General features: G+C 37.3%; 1 protein-coding gene across 2 annotated transcripts; it reads left to right on the forward strand.

Annotated features, from left to right (window-relative positions):
• Nucleotides 1-430: 430 nt before the first annotated feature.
• On the forward strand, nucleotides 431-12,896 carry LOC113636954 (semaphorin-4E-like). 2 transcript variants are annotated; one of them, XM_047806475.1, is made up of 15 exons: nucleotides 431-586; nucleotides 3,513-3,672; nucleotides 4,203-4,348; nucleotides 4,664-4,723; nucleotides 6,163-6,261; nucleotides 6,414-6,513; nucleotides 6,759-6,869; nucleotides 7,021-7,172; nucleotides 7,626-7,798; nucleotides 8,963-9,116; nucleotides 9,563-9,782; nucleotides 9,878-9,993; nucleotides 10,969-11,138; nucleotides 11,362-11,426; nucleotides 11,583-12,896. In XM_047806475.1, the coding sequence occupies exons 2-15, from the start codon at nucleotides 3,573-3,575 to the stop codon at nucleotides 12,134-12,136; spliced, it is 2,220 nt and encodes a 739-aa protein (XP_047662431.1). In that variant the 5' UTR covers nucleotides 431-586; nucleotides 3,513-3,572; the 3' UTR covers nucleotides 12,137-12,896. The 2 variants fall into 2 exon arrangements, with proteins under 2 accessions (XP_047662431.1, XP_047662432.1); XM_047806476.1 differs by having other exon boundaries at nucleotides 11,362-11,414.
• Nucleotides 12,897-21,123: the final 8,227 nt, after the last annotated feature.

Consider the following 21,123-nt stretch of genomic DNA (forward strand, 5'->3'; position numbering starts at 1 on the left):
GCCTCTCACTCTTTGTGGTAATGCAGTCTTAATGCTTTAAAAGCAATTATAGTCCTAAGTCATCATAGCCAAAGGGATTGTATTAATTACAGTCTAAGCGATCTTCATGGTTTCTCAGTGGTACCATCCACAGTAATCTCATGTATGCACAATCTGTTGTGTTTTAATCTTTACGTAATAAGAATCAGAATCAGGTTTATTGGCCAAGTGTGTTGACACACACAAGGAATTTGGTTCCAGCTGTTTGTGACTCTCAAATCCGGTCATATGTCCCTGGGCAGTCATGGTGTTGTAGAATGTAGTGCAGTCCAATGTTGATTGTGATTGTAGTGGATCCAGCATCCATTCTGTTACAGCAAACTGTTAAAGCAGAGAAGCATACTAATCGATATTCTTTCTCCACAAAAGCCATAATGACTTTTTTATGATCCTGGACTTTTTCAAAGAAGCTGCAGCTCAACTAAATTCTCTGCTTCTATTCTGAATCTGGATCTGCTATGAAAATTCCGGAATCTCCTGTCATATGTTTCTGTGTGAAAGAGCCATTACATTTTCATTTGAAGCATTTTGTCAGCAGCTGCAGCAGGTAAGTTCATCTTCAAAGTTTATACTTGTGTTAGTACAAAATAATAGCAGTGATGAAGTGTCTGATGTGTAAGTTACTGTTCAGAACAGTGTTCTCTGTGTTTCTGTACAATAGAGGGGTGTTTTTTTGTTTTGTTCTGGTGCTCCAGATATTTCTCGATATAGTTGATACACTGTATGGCTTATACTTTCCTGGCCTGCTAATACATTTATATTATGTGGAGTATTACAAAATGATTGCTTTATATTATATGGAGTATTACAAAATTATGGCTAAAATTGTGTAATTGGTTTTAAATGTGTTAAGTTTAAGTAACAGAAAATACTCAACAGTGGGCTGGTGAAGTGGATTAGTTTTGAACATCCTGAAGAATTTTTATTCCTCTTAAACCATCAATGGTTTGAATGATTTATTAATAAAAGTGCATCGTGTCATACCTTTAAGCATTTATTGACACATTCAATATTTAATGTCATCTGCTATCATTTAGATCATCTACACGTCCCGTACAATAGAGATGCGCTGATCAGCTCAAACCTCACCCGAATCTGATGCTTCAAATAAATAATCCGCCCGCCATCCACCAGCACCATAATTTTCTCTGTATAAAATCTCGATACCCGATCGTCCCATTACAATTATACAAATTTTTAGTTTTCAGCATGATGATATGGTCAATGGATGGTTCTTTATCAGCTCATTCGGTGCAGAGCGATAAGCGCATAACATAATACACTGGATAGATGCTGCTTTTAATTGAACATTTATTTATTTATTTATTTATTTATTTATTTATTTATTTATTTATTTATGAAACCAATGTTTGATCTTTGTTCAGATTAAGCTGCATTTAGATTATTAGCACAATAAACACAGGCTTAAGTCCCTTTAGATGGAATGTCACCGTTTCTATCAACTTGTATAGACTTTGTTTTCTATATTTATACTTCTCTATTATTACTATGCACCAACACACAAAGACAAATTCCTGTACATGTAGATAATACAGTAGCTGGAAATAAACCTCATTCTGATTCTGGAATTCCCGAACAGTCGAGTTATTTTTACAAGAACCCTGCCTGATGTCATACACTGCCCTCTTCTGGTCAAAACGTTTAATTACATTTTTTTTTTACTTTCCAAACAGCTTTTATTTTTCAGCTTTTTCTAATGAGAAAGATTTTTGTACACAAACTATGTATTCTGTTCTTTTTTACTTGTTTATTTTTTTAAAAGACAAAGTCAGTTGACAGCCCCATTATATTTGGACCCAGCATAAGTAACTAACAATACAGTATGTCCTACTGACTCAGGATCAGATGGAGCTTTATTACCAAGTGCGCTTGCGCACGTTCAGCTCAGTACTTACTGGTCTCCGAGCAGCATTGCTCAATGACGTAGGATGGAACTCAACATTTACAGACAGAAAGCTTTTTGTTTTAATCACATGTTAAACGTGGACTGATCTCCGTCCCAGTCATAATATAAACACAGGCCTATACTAATAAAAACAATTCTGACTTTTATGTCTTTGTTGAATACATAAAGTGTATTTAGACACACTATAGATTTTTATCTGAACGGATGCCAAACAAAATTAGTTACTGCAAGATTATTATTTTTTTAAATGACAGTACATGCTGTATTACTCGAATTCCACATGTATTAACTACTTTTTAAGAAATTTTCCTTGTTTAAGAATGACATGTCATATGTTTTATCTGTTAATAGTTTGTTGGAATAACTGAAACAATTCAAACAAGTCAAACTATCATTCCTTCACCTTCCTGTTCTAAGAGGGAAAAATGCATCTTGTTGTAGATAACAACAGAGCAACAGCTTTACATCTGATCATTAAAAAGAAAATTGCTAACACTGGGAAATTTGAATATTCCTAAATATTAAATACATATCTTAAACGAAGCACAATCAATAATTACAGTTTGTAAAAGAACATGTTTAAATCTGTTTATTATTGTTAGTAGTATTTAATCATGTGGAGCATCTTCCATAAAGGTCACTGTGACTTCTACTATAATGTCTACTACAGACATGATAACATATTTAAACTTGCACGTTTGTACAATTGATAAAATCATCAACAATTGTTTTCCCTGTAGCTGCTGTTATAGACAATAAACAACACCAAGCACATTCAGGCCTGTAACAGCACTGTGTTATAAGTGTAATTAATGCAGAAATTATGTTATGTTCAAAGGTTCTCAAATATTGTTAAACTTCACTGCATGAGGTGCACATGCCCTGTGTTGGTAAATGTACAACATTTGCAAACATAAAAATAAACTAATGGAACTGGCATTTAATGACATGAAGCATGTGATAAATTTGTGACTCCACTGTATAATCGGTGGTCAATGTTGTTATGAGGAAGGATGTGGGTTTTGCTTCAGTTATTCTCAATGCTGCATCGATACAGATCTAAAAAAAAAAATGACAATTTGATCCATGACCTTTAAAATGAGATTCTGATATTATTATATTATATTCCATCTTCTTTGGAACCACTGGTATATGATATAAAGTGTCTTTTGTCTTTCATAAATATGTCTTCATAAGTTTTCTCTCTGTTTTACTGTAATGTTAAGACAGGAAACTCTGTGACTTTGTTCTCTATAATAATGTAGAGTGTGAACTATGCTGTTCTTAATGACTTTATTGTCTTAAAATGAACAATTTTATTAACGTAGTCGTGTGAATGACAGATGTTTCTCAATATTTCTACAAGGTAATTGTAAGGAATGTAACTGTAAAAGGTTACAATTGAAAATCCAGCTCATGTGCGTTATGCCGTATTTCACCCTGCTCTTCCGAAGTACATCAATCTAAACATAATCTTTTATCATAAGTAAAATGTTACAATTTATTTTTCTTCATGCTGAAAAAATATATTTTTCAATATTTACAGTGTGACTGAGAGACTGAGACTGACGTTGCTCTGTAGCAGAGACTTGAAGAACTTTAGGCCATGCTGTTCTTCCTTGTCCTGTCTTTTTGGGCTCCAGCTATATTGACTTCAGGCCAGGTTTGGCCATTGAACAGCACACCACGGAAAACAGTCACTCTGAGTAAGTGAGCTGTCTTTGTTGGGTTTTTTGTTTGTTTGTTTGTTTGTTTTCTTGCTGATTTTTTTATTATTATTATTTTTTTTTTCTTGAATGGATATTAGTTTGTGACTTGGCTCCACAACATTGCTGTTTAATGTTACTGTGATAAGCCTTGCAATATATTAAAAGCATGTTGATGTGTTGTAGCTGGATGGTTACAAAGTACTGATATAAATTCTTACTTCTGTTAAAATTGCACACAGCTTAATATAAAAGATCCCCACAGTATGTAAAATAAATACATACATAAATAATAATAATAATAATAATAATAATCATTTTAGGGCATTGGAACATTGCAGCCTTTATAATATCAGTAATATAAATACAAATAACACAAAGCATTATTGAGTTACTGAGGTCAAAAGTTACAGTTGTTTTAAGTCTTTCTTCTACTTCACTTCTTTGTACTTTTCTTTATTATGAGCACCAAAGATCTTGTAATTACTCCAAACCAAGTGGAAACAAAAAGCCTATTCTGCTTTTGCTAGGTAACAGAGGACATGTCTTTCAAGAGGAGGGAGTGTGGAATTACACCACCATGCTCCTGATGGAAGATGAGGGTGTGCTCATCCTGGGAGCTCGAGAGGCCATCTTTGCCCTGGACCTCAACAACATCACACACAAGAAGGCTATGGTCAGGAAAAAGATTTCATCATAATAATAATAATAATAATAATAATAATAATAATAATAATAATAATAATAATAATAATAATAATGATAATAATAATAATAATGTTTATAATAATAAAAATATGATGATAATAGTACTAATAATAATAATAATAATAATAATAATAATAATACTTATTATTATTTTTATTATTATTATTATTATTATTATTATTTAAAATAAATGTTAAAATTCCTTGCTTTAGTAGTAAGGTTTCACTTGCACTGTACTTATTTAATTCTAGATAAGTAAAGAAATATATTCTCTTTTTTGTAGGTTAAATGGGCGGTGACTTCAGAGATGCAGCGCTATTGTATCTTCAACGGGAAAACACAGGTGAGAGGGTTTTTTTTATGTGTGACTGTTCTGTGTAAAATCAAGAGACTGTTATGTGTGTGACTCACAGGAGATCAGCAGTTTCATAAATAATCCAAGCTGCCCATCTAGTGCTAAACATCCTGCCACAACCCAAGAGACCACACCACCATCACCACCACTCTGAATATGGTGTATGATGATGAAGGAATGGAAGAAATACACAAAAGATCCAGTATATTCGGAACATCTGTACATCTGCACATTATTGATTATTGATCATTACTGATCATTGATAACAAAAACGCTGAGTGAGTTACAGTTATGTGCAGACATTTTTCAGACCATCTTTCTGATCAAGGAGATCATACTTTTTCTTTATATTTGATGCAAACATTAACTGAAACTATTGACCTGTGTCTGTAAAATCATGCCAGGGGTTGGACAACTAAACTGATTAATGCATTTTAAACAACTCAATGGATTACACAAAAGCTTGGTCCTTGGATGAATTTGAAGCTTTATCTTCAAACCCCCTAACAGTGTTGTTCTTGTTGAAACTCCAGTTTTGAGTTTAATGATGTTGATGTTGCTTTCAAGAGGAAATCAACTGGACGATGTTGTGACTGAATTCTGGCAAACAGCCAAAAATCAGAAACAAAATATTTTTATAACCAGTAAAATACTTTGTCATCTCTATTTTAAAAATGTAAAAAAAATATACAAAATAATTAAACAATGTTTTTATTTAAGCTTCATTTCTGACCTTGTCTGAGCTATCTAGTTACAAAGATAGAGTCTAACAAAACAGTAGGTCTGCCTGAAAATGAGCTTGAACGTGAACTTTATAAAGTTGATATTGATAATCAAGTTTCCTTCAAAAAGGCTTTAAACATAAAGAGAAGTGGGATAGCTTTCAGTGGAACTGAAATTAATTACTTAAACATGATTTCCTCCTTTGTTCTTTCACTTTGGTAGGAACCAGATAATAATAAGATGAAGACTGTACGTACTTATGATTGGTGTACAAATAAGACACTAATTTCAGTACAGGAAAGTCTAAAGAGTAAAAATGGGTTTTCCAAAACATCCACAGAAATGTATCTGTATATCTTTGTCTTTATGTGTAAATATGTAAATTCTCAAATAAGGGTAAAAAAAATTATTTCCTAATATGAGAATATTAAGAACTAGATGTTATACCCCTAAGCCATGTCTGACTTTCAAACCCTGGTTAGGTTCAACAGATTTGTGCAGTAAATATATCATTTGATTAGGAACAGTTATGCTATTATACAAAGCCCTGATCTGCTACTCATCGTCTTTGAGTCCTCACCTAGCCTATGAAATTATTCCACATTATTCTTCTATCTTGTGTTGTTCTGTTAACAGATCTGTTTTCTGTCTCTTTCTGATTGGCTTCCTTGGACTTTGTATTACCTGTAATTTTTCCTTTCCAGACTGATTGTCATAACTACATCCGGGTCCTTCATAAAATGTCGAACGACACTATGTTCATTTGTGGTACCAACGCTTTTAATCCAACCTGTGATATTATGGTAAGTAAAAGTTCCTCACCATATTTTACTGTAAAATGTCCTTGCTATGATATTGTAGACATTTGTTAACATGAGTTTCAGCCTGTGTGCATGTTTTGTTGTATTATATCACACCATGTAGACATTTCATGTAGCTGTGTTCTGTCTTCCAGTCTTATAAAGACGGCAAGCTGACTCTCGAAGGTAAACAACAAGATGGGAAAGGAAAGTGTCCATTTGATCCTTTCCTGAGATGCGCCTCTGAATTTGTCGGTAGGTGCTTCATCTCTCTTAAGGCAAACTGCTGCATGACGTAACATGCCAAAGAGCACAATGTTTAGTTAGTGATTGATTAAAAGATTGATTTTAGTTCATGCATTATATTCTTTTCGAAGGTTAATACTTTAGTCACAGCTACTACTTATGTTAACTGTTATGATGTTCTGAATTATTTAAAGGAAAGTAACTCAATGATCCCATCATTGTGCTTTAATAATATAATTCTGATTGCCATTTAGATGGAAAGCTGTACTCTGCTACATCTTTGAATAAGTTTGACTTAGCTCCGGTTGTGATGCGAAGCTTAGATGACAGCATGCAAACTGAATTCCTGACTTCATGGCTTAATGGTAAGAATGGAAATGTTATTACACTAAGTAAGGGACTGAGATGAGTCCTCTGGTTTCATATATAAATTAAAACTCAACATTACATCTCAAAACAATCCTTCGAGATTGTGATTGAGTAGTTGAGAGTCACTGATTAGTTTTGTTATTTCAGAGCCCAATTTCATTGGCATGAAGCATGTGGCTGAGGGAGATGACAACCCAGAGGGGGATGATGACAAGATTTACCTTTTCTTTAATGAAAGAGCTGTGGAGTACGATGCCTACAGTAAGATGGAGGTGTCAAGGGTGGCCCGTGTTTGTAAGGTACTCTTCCTTATAAAAGGATGTTGCCGATATTACAGTACACCATTCTAGATTTCTATGTTTTTATTCATCAGAAATGTTGTGTGTTCCTCACAACTTCTTTGTTCAAACAAAGAACCTCAGGTGATGACAAAATACCTGGGTGGGAAAATATAAGCACATGTTTCCTATTTCTGCATCAGTACTTAACAAACCAGATGTTACTAAAGAAATGCACAAGATTAGCTAATCATCAAGATGTGAAACGATTATAAATCAAATATTTGTTTGTTTGTTTTTGCTTACATAATAAAGTCTTAAAATGAGAGATATTATCTGCTTATAGAACAATACTTTTACCAAAAAACCTTTGGTTGTATTTTATAATGTTGATTCGTAAATAAATATAATTATTGTCACTTGCTGTAATTTTCTGCAGCATTGTTCTCATACCCTCTGATCTCTCCTTGCTAGGGGGATGTAGGAGGACAGCAGATATTGCAGAAGAAGTGGACGTCATTTCTAAAGACTCACCTGGACTGTCCTGTGCTTCAAACCAGACTACCACTTCTCATACAGGATGTGTTCCTCTTCTGCCCAGACACCTGGAAAACCTGTATGTTCTACGGCGTCTTCACTCCTCAGGGGTGAGTAATGTTCAATTGAAAAATGCCAGCAGAATATGTTTAAATAACTGCAGTGAAGAAGACAATTTGTGATTTTGAATGTAATCAGGATTGTGGTTGAATATCAGACCAACAATACAGTCAAACCTTAAGGCAGAGGACTTAAACATTACCATTTTTGTTGGATTAGCCAGAGCTCAAGTGCATGCAATGATCAACATTGTTAGGTCAAATGGGAAACCTAGCAGGCTTTAGGCTAACAACTCACTGGTATTTATAGTCAATAATGGGTTGCCATTAACATCAGAAATAAACATTATGGTATTAGTTTGGATGGTACAGTGGTTTAGTGGTTAGCACACTTGCCTCACACCTGACCTCAAGTGGAGGAGTTTAAGTATCTTGGGGTCCTGTTCACGAGTGAGGGAAGGATGGAGCGGGAGATCGACAGGCGGATCGGTGTATCTTCTGCAGTGATGCGGTCGATATACCGATCTGTTGTGGTGAAGAAAGGGCTGAGCCGTAAGTTGAAGCTCTCTATTTACCAGTTGATTTACCTACCCTCACCTATGGTGATGAGCTTTGGGTCATGACCGAAAGGACAAGATCCCGGATACAGGCGGCCGAAATGAATTTCCTCCGCAGGGTGGCTGGGCGCTCCCTTAGAGATAGGGTGAGGAGCTCAGTCACTCGGGAGGAGCTCAGAGTAGACTCGCTGCTCCTCCACATCGAGAGGAGTCAGCTGAGGTGTTCCAGGCATGTCCAACCGGGAGGAGGCCCCGGGGAAGACCTAGGACACGCTGGAGGGACTATGTCTCTCGGCTGGCCTGGGAACGCCTCGGTATTCTCCCGGAAGAGCTGGAGGAAGTGTCTGGGGAGAGGGAAGTCTGGGTGTCCCTGCTTAGACTGCTGCCCCCGGGACCCGGCCCCAGATAAGCGGTAGAAAATGGATGGATGGATGGATGGATGGATGGATGGATGGATGGATGGATGGATGGATGGATGGATGTTTTTATTTCTGTTTTTTCTTCCTATTAGCATATGAGTAAGACTGTGACATCCAGTTAAAAACAAAAAAAAAATGTAGAAATGAATTACAATGGTACCAGATTCAAACATTAATTAGACATAATTTTTAACCACTGACTTATGACACGTGTTTCATAGCTGTGATTTTACTGACAGGGAAATGCCGGAGTACTCAGCAGTGTGTGCGTACAGGATACAGGACATCAGGGATGTGTTCTCTAAAGGCCAATTCAAAGTTCTAAACAGTGATGCTTTACTTCGAAAGAGTGTGACATACGACGGGCCTCTGCCTGACCCTCGTCCCGGAGCTGTGAGTTCAACATTTACCAACATATCCTACAACAATCATTTTTACTTGTTAGCTACAGTGGTGGATAAATGACTTAATTAAGTCAGAATAATAGACAGAATTATACTGCAGCTGAATACTCAATTTTTATTGGCCATAGGGTCTTGATTAATTTTTGTCTGTAGTTCCAGATCCAAGAAACTATGGTCCCAGTTATTATTAATGCTCTTGTTATCATTTCCTGAGTAATACCTTACGTAGTGATGTGCATAGGGTTTGACATCTGAATTGGTATATTTTGTCTCCAAAAACAATATGCAGTAGGTAGTTAATCAATCGTTTTGTGTTGCTGTGTGTGTGTGTGTGTGTGTGTGTGTGTGTGTGTGTGTGTGTGTGTGTGTGTGTGTGTGTGTGTGTGTGTGTGTGTGTGTGTGTGTGTGTTTGTGTGTGTGTGTGTGTGTGTGTAGTGTATTAACAGTAAAACAAGGGAGAAAGGTTTTTCAAAGTCTTTGGACCTCCCTTATAAAACCCTCATGTTCATCCGAGAGCACCCACTGATGGATCAGGCAGTGAAGCCTTCTGAGCAGCCCCTACTGGTGAAGAAAGGACCTGTGTTTACTCGTATAGTGGTGGCCAGCACTACTGCCCTGGATGGGAGCAGCCATCAGGTCATGTTTATTGGCACAGGTACATAAATATTTAGTGTACAGTTTACATATTTTATACAGACTTATGCATGTATGTGTTACAGTGTTCAATCAACTGTACAATCTATGTAACAGCAAGCGGTTCAGTGCTGAAAGCAGTCAACTATGACGGAAAGATGGTGATAATAGAGGAGGTGCAGCTTTTTAAGCAGTCCGAGCCAGTAAAGATATTGCGGCTCTCCGTCACCCTGGTAAGAATGAGAGCACATTTACATTTGATTTTTTTTCCTCACTCATGCTACACCAAAAGATTATTGTTAATTTTATTAATTTATTTGTTTTTGGGTGCAGTTCCAGAATTGAACCCTGGTCAAACTGGGAATGGTGGACTGAGCTTTGCTTCAGGGCCGATGAAGTTTAAAGTGGTTTCGTTCATTATGGCAGACAGATAGATATAGATATTGATATAGATATTATAGATATTGTCAGGTTGCCTTCTGCTTGTATTGTAAAAAGAAAGAGGCCCAAATAATGTGTACAGTACAGTATATAAGTGAGCAACTAGGACTCACCTTGTCTCAGTGATTAACAGAATATTATCCCTAAACGTTGATCTAGTGATAGGTAAGCTAGTTTAGCGGTTATCTCGAAACTTCTTTTGTCAAACATTTTGCAGATAACTCCAAGAGATTTAGAAATATGGCTTGTGTTTCAAAACAAGCCTGACCTTTATTTTGCCCAATATAATAGCAAGTCTGCTAATGCCTGTGCTATAAAAAATGTGTAACTGCTTTTATTTTTGTATTATAATATGTAGTATATGGAGCTGGTGGGTTAGTTATTGACTTTTGTCACAAGATAAAAGTAAAGCAAAATGTTACAGTCAATACTTGCCATTAGTATTAGTGTCTTTAGTGACAATCATTCAGAGACTGCCATGTATAAGAATCAAGGAAAGGTTTTGGATTTTTTATTGGAATGTTGTGTGTGACATTACACTATTTAATTGATTTATAAAAGGGAAGAAATAGTTATCTATTTAGTTTGGGAGAATGATAAAATGCATTCTCATTGAGTGTTTTTATTCTTCTGATAATTTTACAAAATAATTTTATCCCAGTACTCATCTGATTAATTTAATTATTTCTACTTGTGATTCAGTTTTAGTTTGATTCTGTTATATAGCTTGACCATCTTTTTAATAACTGCTGCACATATTGTTTCAGGGTCAGCTGTATGCAGGCTCAGAGGAAGCAATGGTGCAGATGCCGCTTAGTACATGTGACCATTACGCTTCCTGTATGGACTGTGTGCTGGCCAGAGACCCTTACTGCGGCTGGGACCTCAGCGCTGAACGCTGCATTGCTATAAAAAACATTCATCCAGATAAACACAGGTACTCAGCATATACTTCTCAGCTGCTGTAATATAGTGCTGTAAGGAAAAAAATCATGATGTGGTGTGCTGTTGTAGGAAAATGGGCAAAAAGGAACAATGGGTGTGATGTGACATGAAGTTTACCTTTTAGTAATTATTAATTACTTTTAATTGTGCACATGTGGGAATGTTAGATATATTGAATTTCCAATCATCCAGTCCATTTATTTTTTCTTCTGCAGTGAGGTGGTTCAGAGTCTGAGAGATGGAAATGCTGCACATTGCCCTGCAGTTGGTATGCAAACAGGTGGCTTTTTAAGCTCACTGGTTCAGATAGTACAGTATTTACTGATAAAAGTGTCTTGTATGGGTCAATATACATGCAGCAGAAATGGCTTAGTCCATTGTGACTTGTCACTGAAAGTAAATAAGTCTCTCAAGGACTGTTGTTTTTGTGTTACAGACGTACATAGTACTACGATCATTAAAACCTTCTATCCTGGTAACGAGGTCAGGTTGCTTTGCCAGCCAGGATCAAACCTGGCCCGAGGGCAGTGGAGCGTAAACAATCACACAATTCAAAACTCCAACAAGTACCACATTCATCACAACAACCTGTTGATCCTCAATGCCTCGGGCAGCGACGCTGGATTCTACACCTGCACCTCTGTAGAGTCCTCCAATGGTAACGACTATGTCATCCAAACTGCTTCATATGAGCTGAGGCTGGAGAACTTCATGGAGCGTCCTTCGGTTCAGCCGCAGGCACAGGAACAGCAGAAATGTCTCTTTTTCCTCAATATCCTGGTCATTATACCAACACTGATATTAATAGTTCTTGTGGTATGGAACTTCTACAAAGGGCATTTTGCTGTCCAGAGATGCTTGAAAAAAGCTGAGGAAAGTCCACAGAGTGTGTCTGTCTGTCAGGAGCCACTGCAAATTGTTCAAGAAAGTTCAACAGAAATAACAATCAACAGAATAACTGAATATGATATGACAAACCAACATAATTAAGACAAATTGCTCCAGTGAAGTTTATTTTTTATTTTGCAGACACCTCAATGACATAATCCAGTTTCATAGCTCAAACCACATAATCTGAACTGATCTGAGATTTAAAAACAGGAGATTTGAGATTTTTTTATTACACTTTATTATTTCGTTATTTTTAGACTCTGGTATTGCTTAAAACCATAAAGCACTGAAACTGGTTTAAGCACAGTATATCGTTTGCCAATTAAAAACAAAGGCTAAAATAGATGTGAAGATGTATTGAAGATTGTATATGGTCTACTGAAGAGGATTATACAACCAGTCATCCATGGGATACCAGCATAATTCATATTTCCTTCTTAAATCTCTATTCTGGAGGAGACATTGAATGAGAATGACCATCAGTTTTGTTTTTTCTTTTTATTTTATTATTAAAATTATTTATTTGATCATTCGAGCTAGTGGTAAATGGTTTTGTGAAGGTCTCTGTGCACTAGAGCCTCTGTATGTATTTCCAAACAGGATACACAAACGCTTCTTTCAAAATACATGTCAGAAAACACGTTTAGCACGTCTAGACATCTACACTGAGCTTTTGGCATGTGTGGCATTTTTTTAAACCTCTTGCTGTTGAAGCCTCCAGATTCAGTACTGTGTTTCCAGGGCAGTAGCTCACTGAAATTTGCAGGACTTTTTTACCTCTTTCTTAATATATATATTTTTTTATTCTAACATTTTGTGAGCATTTTTACTGTAAAATAAACTGAATGTGTTTGTGTAATGTCTTCTGTGTACAGAACCATTATTTTCAGTCTATATGACTTCAATCAAATAAGTTTAAGTTGTTAAAAAAAGATTTGTATTGTTGCAAATTATATGACGACAACCATTAAAATCTAATAATTTGAGGAGAGTCAATTCAGTTATACAAAAATATCCAGAATTTTCTTTACTATCATTTTAATTACAGGGTAACCTCATCCACATATCTTTCAAATTACTTTTGTTCCCATGAGGCCTGGTGCAGAGATTATTGTTTACTCAACAATGAAATGCTTCACTGCAAGTGAAAGCATCTTAAGTAAATCCACATATATGTTTATACTTAAAAACAAAATAACTGTTTGTACAGATGTCTTGAGCATCAGCTTCTCATCTCCTGTAGTGATAGCGCTTGAAATGAAACAACAGCTGAAAGATGCCTTTGGAGAACTGGCAGCAGAAGCCGTGTCGATGCGAGAACTCCCATTCATAATTGACTGCAGGAGTACAGGACTGTAACAACACGAGTCATACTTGGCCTGGCTCTGCTGGATCAGATCCTCCTCTGTCTGCATGGACTCTACTGCTCTGCATTTCTCTCTCTCTCCTCACCCTCTTCTGCATCTCCTCACCTCCCTCCTCTGCAGAGGCTCTGGAGCTCAGCCCTGGCCTCTCATCTCCACTCTCTTCCTCTTTGTTTTTACTTTCCTCTGCCTGCTTTGACAATTCAGCAGCAGCCTGTGCAGGAGAGTAAGAAGGTCATGGAAAAAAAGGTAATAAAATCAATTATATCTACCATTAGGATAGTGTCACCGGGTGACACGGTGAGACAAAGGCGAGTGAGGATCCAAATGCAGTTTAAAGGTTTTTAATAAACAAGTCACAAACAAACCGGCAGGCAACGCGGAACAAACAGGAAACAGGAAACGGGACCATGGACATGCACACACCAACAACGACCAACAACATTGAAGTGAACAGACAGAGTATATATGGTGAACGGAAACCAATCACAAAACAGAGACAGACAAGGACTAAGACAAGACACCTGGGGAAGAGATTGAATGTAATTAGTGTCCATGGTAACAGATAGGTGGGCGGGGTCAACAATTAACATCAGGGAGAGACGGCAGACAGAAACAAGGGGAAAACACAGACAGACACATTACAGAGCCCCCCCCCCCCCCTACGAGCGGCTTCCAGACGCTCCCAAGTCCACAAAACCCAGTTCAGGCGGGTGGAGCGAAGGCGCAACCAGGGTGGGAGGGCGGGTCGGGTTCGTGTAGTGGTGGCGCCCGCCGAGCAGGAGGCCGGGGCGGCGCCAGCCGAGCCGGAGGCCAGGGCGGCGCCGGCAGAGCCGGAGGCCAGGGCGGCGCCGGCAGAGCAGGAGGCCAGGGCGGCGCCGGCAGAGCAGGAGGCCAGGGTGGTGCCGGAGGCAGAGCCAGAGACCAGAGCAGGACCGGGGACCAGGGTGGTGCTGGAGGTGGAGCCGGAGGCCAGAGCAGAACCAGAGACCAGGGTGGTGCTGGAGGCGGAGCCAGAGACCAGAGCAGGACCGGAGACCAGGGTGGTGTCGGAGGCGGAGCCAGAGACCAGAACAGGACCGGAGACCAGGGTGGTGTCGGAGGCGGAGCCAGAGACCAGAACGGAGTTGGCAGCCAGGGTGGTGCTTTGGGCCTATGAACAGGGACAGGAGGTAGAAGGGCTGGCAAGTCCAGCGAAGCAAAACACAGGAAAACAGAAACATGCATAGGTTCAGGCCAGGCAGAGAGTTCAGGTGGTTTGGGTGTCATGATGTCGACCGCGTCCTCTGACTCAGTCATTTCGGTCGACCCGGCCGATTCGGCTGGTTCCGTCAGCTCGGCCGGTTCCGTCGACCCGGTCGGTTCGGCAGGTGGAGCATAGGACATATATATATATATATATATATATATATACATATATACATATATATATATATATATACACGTGTGTGTGTGTGTGTGTGTGTGTGTGTGTGTGTGTGTGTTTGTGTGTGCGCTCTGTTTAATATCATAGGAGACAATATTGTCCCGCTGTTGTTGGCGTGGGCTGTCTGCTATCTCAGTGTGGGTTGGCATCTAGTTTGTGAACCAGAAAAGTCAATCTAGTGAAGGTGATTGTGTTTAGTGGGAGTTATAACTGCTAATCGCTGGTACGTATTATTTTGGTCCCTGTGTGCGGCTATTTACTTATTTTTAATAACATACTGTTAAATGCTCAGAGGGTTGATCTGGTTGTCCAACCACTTTCTGAGGGATGAAAGGGTCAAGTCCATGGGTATGACTGCACTGCTGTTTTGTCTCTGAGAATAACCTTGTGGGTCGCTCTGACTCCAACTCAGTACAACGTGGCTTCACGCCGTGTACCGGTATTTTAGTCGACAACTCTGTTTGTTTTACGTCAACTCTTCCCTCTACTGAGGCGTTTACGGCGAGTCACTTAGTCGATGTCTTAGTTTTGTTGTTTTTATTTATTTGATAATTGTTTTAGCACTCCTCTCGGTGTATTTTGTTTGTTTGAAGGATGCACTATTAAATTTGTGTAGAAAATCTGTATTAGTGATAGTAAATCTAGTAAATCTGTATGAACTAACTATCGTCAATCGAAACCATCTCATACTGTCAATAAGTAGGTATTTTGCCCCCTCTGAATCGGGGCTATTAAGGTTTCATTATTGATTAGTTTTATTTTGTTTGATTTATATTGTAAGTATTTTATGTAAATTGAGAAGAATATCTGTTTTGGAATGTTGATTTGTTTTTGCATTTAATTTGTGTTTTGAGTTTACTTTTGATATACTGGTGTTGGGTGGGTCGTCTTACCTATTGGGGTGGCTTTTACACTGTGTGCTGTGTTTGATGTGTACCTTCCACACGTGTGAGTTGTGTGGCTTGACACTGTGTTGTAGCTGGGTCATGTGTTATCTCCTCTTGCTCTGGAAAGGCCTGGTCATTTAAAGTATGTTTTGTCTATTTGATTTTGTGTTTAGTGACTGAAGATTTTACATTTTCTTTTGAGAATCTTAATCCTGCACAACTGTAAAAATAAAGATTTGTTTTGTTATTCTCATGCCCTCGTCTCTTGCTCACCCTTAGGTAACGAACTTGTGTCCTTTTGGGACTGTTCCCCTCATAAGCGGTGGTGTAGTCAAATGTTGTTCCCCTAGGGGCCTTTTGTGGCGTTTTATAAATCTCAAACATAGAATTGTTGCATTCTTTCCCTGACTGCTCTGCTACACCACCAACAACAAAGTCAACAATAATATATTTTTTTCACATATTGAGTCTAGAATTCAGCATTTTACTGTCATATATCCTTTTGCCAAAATTGTATGGGGAGGGGATTTTAATACCATGTGTGATGAAACACGATCGATGGACTCCTAAAAGATATCCTGGCCCTGGATTTGAATTGGTTAATGTATGTTCTAGATTGGGTATCATAGATGTATGGTGATATAAAAATCCAAACAGGGAGGAATATACATGGAGTAATAAGGATGCGTCACGGTGCTCACGTATTGATTATTGGTTAGTGTCTAACAATATAATTAATAATGTGACTTTAGTCCTGATTGAACCATTTATAATGACAGATCATTAAGGAATATTTATTGAAATAGGTTTGCTGCAGGGTAAGTCAGATAAAAGAAATAGTAATTATTGGAAATTAAATAGTAAATTGCTAGAAAATTAAGGCTTCAAGATACAAATTAAACAAATTATTGGAAAATATAAAGTACAGAAAACTTTGACTACTTTCAGTATTGATCGATTTTTAAAAAAAATTATGAATGACATTAAAAAAAGATCAGACGGGCAAAGATGGGCTAAGGGGAATTCTACAAGACTTTTTCCAAAGAACTTTCACCATTTTTATTATTAGTTTTTATAGAAGCGATAAATAAAGGTGAATTGCAAGCTTCATTAAAACAAGGCGTCATAACTTTGATTCCCAAACCTAACAAAGAAGTTATTTATCGATAATTGGTGACCAATTAGTTTGCTCAATAATGACAGTAAATTGTTTGCAATGATTTTTGCCAGAAGATTGAAACAAGGTTTAAACAAACTCATAGATGAAGAATAGTCTGGTTTTATGCAAGGCCATCATATTAGGAATAATATTAGGCTGGTCTTGGATGTGATTGATTACAGTATAATTACCTTATAAATGATGACAGTATTATTTTATTTCTTGACTTCTATAAAGCTTTTGATACAGTAAATCATGATTTTATTTTCAAAGTTATTAACTTGTTGGGTTTTGGTGATTTGTTTTTAAAAGCAGTAAAAAAAAAAATACTGTATAAAACGGATGTACAGTAATAGGTCGGTTAAACTTGCTGGTGGGACTTCACAAAGGTTTGATATCAATTGTGGTATTAGGCAAGGATGCTGTAATGAGTCTGTCTGTGGTTTGCCTGTTGTTAATTGATTGCCCCGCCCACTTGTTTGTTGCTATGGACACTCATTGAACTCATTCATTCCGGGTGTGTTGTCTTAGTTACTGATTGTCTCTGCTTTGTGATTGGTTAATGTCTGTTATATCTACACTGTTTGTTCACGTCCCTGGTGCTAGTCGTTGTTTAATGTTTCCTGTTAGCTCTGTGTACTGCCTTGTTTTGCCTGCCTGTCTGTTTACCTGTTTTTTGATTAATAAATGTTGAAACTGCAATTGGATCCTCACTCACCCTTGCTGCACCGTGACAAATGCCCTCTTTCTCCTTTTTATTTTTGTTAGTCACTCAAGTTTTGGCAGTACATATGAATATTCAATTTAATGGTATCAGTGCTTTGGTGCAGAATTTAAACTTAGTCAGTTTGCTGATGACACAGCTAATTTATTTTAAGAACAAAATTGAGGTTCCAGTTATAATTAGAGTTATTGAGGCATTCACTAATGCTTTGGGTCTTAAAATGAATCTAGATAAATCTGCATTGTTTCCCTTAAAAGCTTGCTCCCTTATATAGAAGGTATTCCAGTTAAACACCAGTTAACTTATCTGGTATAGCCATTTGCAAAAAAGAAGCCAGTTTACAAAGAAGCCAGTTAAATTTTGAACCAATTATTGAGAAAACAAAAAAGAAATTTAATTTGTGGTTATCAATTTTTGGGAGGGTGTTATTGTATAAGGCAGAAGGTATTTCCAGAAGGTATACACTTAATCATTAGATAAATCATTGTGATAAAAGACTTGGATAAGATATTGTATGACTATCTGGAGGAAAAAAAACATTATTTAAAGAGAGAGGTCATATGTAATACTAAAGAACAAGGGCTACAGTTTCTGGATTATAGTACACTCAATAATACTTTCAAGATTAGATGGTTAATAGAATTTATGAAAAATAAAGTCAGTGTTTGGAATGTATTTCCTAAATATATATTTAACTCTATTGGGGCATACATTTTTTGTTGAAATGCAATTTTTCTGTTGATAAAATTCTGGTTAAACTGACTGGTTTCCATAGACACAATTTTTCACCACACAGTTATTGCATTTGGAATAACAAAGACATATAATTTAAAAACAAATCACTTTTCTATCGAAACTGGCTTAATGAAGGAATTTTTTGGTAAAATAGTTATTAAATTCTGATGGATATTTGTTGTCTTACAAAGAGTTCCTTGAAAAATTCCAATTACCAAAACCAGAATGTTGGCTTCTACTAAGCCAATATAATTAAACCAAGAGATTTTGCAATTGTTCTTGATGCAATTCCAAAGAGTGTTGTATTTCTTTTAAAGAATTCTGGTTCATTGAAAATTAATATAAATGATTTTTTTGTAGTTTATACATTGGCATTGTTAATATCTTGAAACAAAAGTGTACCAATAATATAAGAAATACCCTTTGTTTTGTTTCTTTTCCTGCAGCAATTTTGTGGTCAGGAAAAAGAGACAATTTTGCGTCTGTTTTATCATTGCATCTACTCAAGACTTTTGGAAAGATGTGGAAAATTATATTAGTAGAAAATTGGGTTTTGTGGTAGAAATTGGTGTATTTCATGTGTTTTTTTATTTTATTTTGAGAGAGATAATTTGGAAAGTAATATACAACAATATATTATACAGCTATTTATTGTATTAGGAAAGTAACATATACACAAAACAAAGTAGGCCCATTGTAAACCAAATCAGTCCCATTTTATGAATGGTTTCAAGTTATACAGTACTCCTTTGAAAAAGTAAAAAACAAAAAAGCTCAGAAAACATGTAATATTTTAAAAGAATTCACTTTTTCCTGGTAACCTATGTGACTGATACCTCTTGTTCATGTGGCATTGAACAAAATGTGTATTTTGTTTGATGTCATTATGCAATAAAAAAATAAGTGAAAATAAAATACTGAGGCGACCGCATTTACAAATTAATTTCCCAAGCAAACAACTCAAAATAATATTTATGTTTGTTTGTTTATTGCAGCACCAATAAAAACCTGTGTTTAATTAAACCAATAGATTCCTAGTTTACATTATTTCTACAGATAAGTTTCCCAACACTGGGTTGTTGTTGTTTCTAGCAATTTCTACATTTTTCGATTTCCCAAATTGAGAATAATAAACCTAGATCACTTCGTTACTTAACGTTTTAATTCTGTCTGTTTAATAATAAAAAGTCTGCATACGTGATGATATTTTAAACAAATCTGCAGTGAGACATAGAGTTAGATCTAAAAACCTATCATGCTAACGTTAGCTACATTAGCTAACCTTAGCCACTTTAAATGCAGGTTAAAAATCTACACAAAACATGTTAACCCTAATGACAAACTTCTCACCGCATGAGACACCGCACACCGAAGTGCTGACAATGCATCACGCACACTAAAGTACAGCACAGCGATTAGTAACGTGACGTGACGTGACGTGACATACGGCTAAGTATAGTGACCCATACATAGAATTCGTTCTCTGCATTTAACCCATCCAAAGTGCGCACACACACTCGGAGCAGTGGGCAGTCATTTATGCTGCAGTTCCCAGAGAGCAGTTGGGGGATTCGGTGCCTTGCTCAAGGGCATCTCAAGCCGCCTTCACACTGCACACGACAAACGACCGCCGATAAACCGGAAGTCATTCATTTCCTATGGAGAGTCGCAAGGTCGCTGCGTGAGGTGCCGACCATCTGCGGATCCGTCAAAAAATTTGAACTTTTGCGACTACACCGCATCCGATATGCCGACCGGATGTGATGTATTCCAATGTTGTCCAATCAGGATCGTGTGCGCGAGGTGATAAGAATTATTAAAAAAGTATTAACATAAACGTTAGTAATTTTTAAACTTTATCCGAAACAATCTTTTTGTTTTAAATACAGTTTTATTGATAAAGCAATAAATTATTAATATTTATATTGTGTTATGATATGATATGTGTTATTATATGTTTTATTTTTAATGTTGTTCCCATGTTTCCTCAAAAATTATTCGCGGTCTTTCTGGATTGCATTGATTGTTTGTACTCCTAACTTCATTCACCATGATAAATGCTAATTAAGTTTGCAAGCATTTAGCCCATTTCGGTAACACGCTTCCATGCTTCATTTTTCCTGTAAGCATCTTTGTATGATTCAAGAGTTGGATCATAAAGTAACGGGTGTTCGGAGACCGCGAGAATCACGCTTCTCTCCCATGTTGACGTCTGCACGATCATATTGCACATTACGTGCGACTGTCACAAGGGGGCCAAATCCGACAGTCGTGTCCGTTTGTCGTGTGCAGTGTGAAGGCCGCTTCATTCGGAATCGTCCTGTATTTACAGGCGAAATGGCGCGTCCCGTATCAAATCAATACGGGACGCGATTTGTCCCGTATTTTACATAGGCCCACATTATACAGCATCCATGCAAATCACCCCATCCGCATTGTGTGGAGACGCGTCCTATTCTTCCCCTGATTTTGAGGGTAATACTCGTTGCCATCATTGGTTTGATTTGTTTGTTTTAGGGTTACGGTATGTATGGTTACAATCAGAGTAAGATGAGGGCGGGACGCCGCCTCACCGGTTCTTTTGACAGTCAGAGTGAGAGAAAATCCATATGAACGAGGCATAACCTAACCTGCCTAACATGCTGTCCATCATCAGCCACATCTTAAGCATCCCAGCATCCACTGGTTATGTGGAAAGGATCTTTTCTAGAATGGCCAACAAATGGAGTGACAGAAGGACCAGGTGATCTGTAGAGCTCATTACTAGTGAGCCCTTGATCACTTTGAGCCG

The sequence above is a fragment of the Tachysurus fulvidraco genome, chromosome 22, assembly GCF_022655615.1.
Source record: "Tachysurus fulvidraco isolate hzauxx_2018 chromosome 22, HZAU_PFXX_2.0, whole genome shotgun sequence".
Taxonomy (NCBI): Eukaryota; Metazoa; Chordata; class Actinopteri; order Siluriformes; family Bagridae; genus Tachysurus; species Tachysurus fulvidraco.

Excerpts from the sequence above, each read along its gene's own strand:
- LOC113636954 (XM_047806475.1), top strand. The coding sequence starts at position 3,573 with ATGCTGTTCTTCCTTGTCCTGTCTTTTTGGGCTCCAGCTATATTGACT. Across the intron at positions 4,349-4,663 it reads TCACACACAAGAAGGCTATG|GTTAAATGGGCGGTGACTTC; the intron begins GTCAGGAAAAAG and ends TCTTTTTTGTAG. Across the intron at positions 7,173-7,625 it reads GGGTGGCCCGTGTTTGTAAG|GGGGATGTAGGAGGACAGCA; the intron begins GTACTCTTCCTT and ends TCTCCTTGCTAG.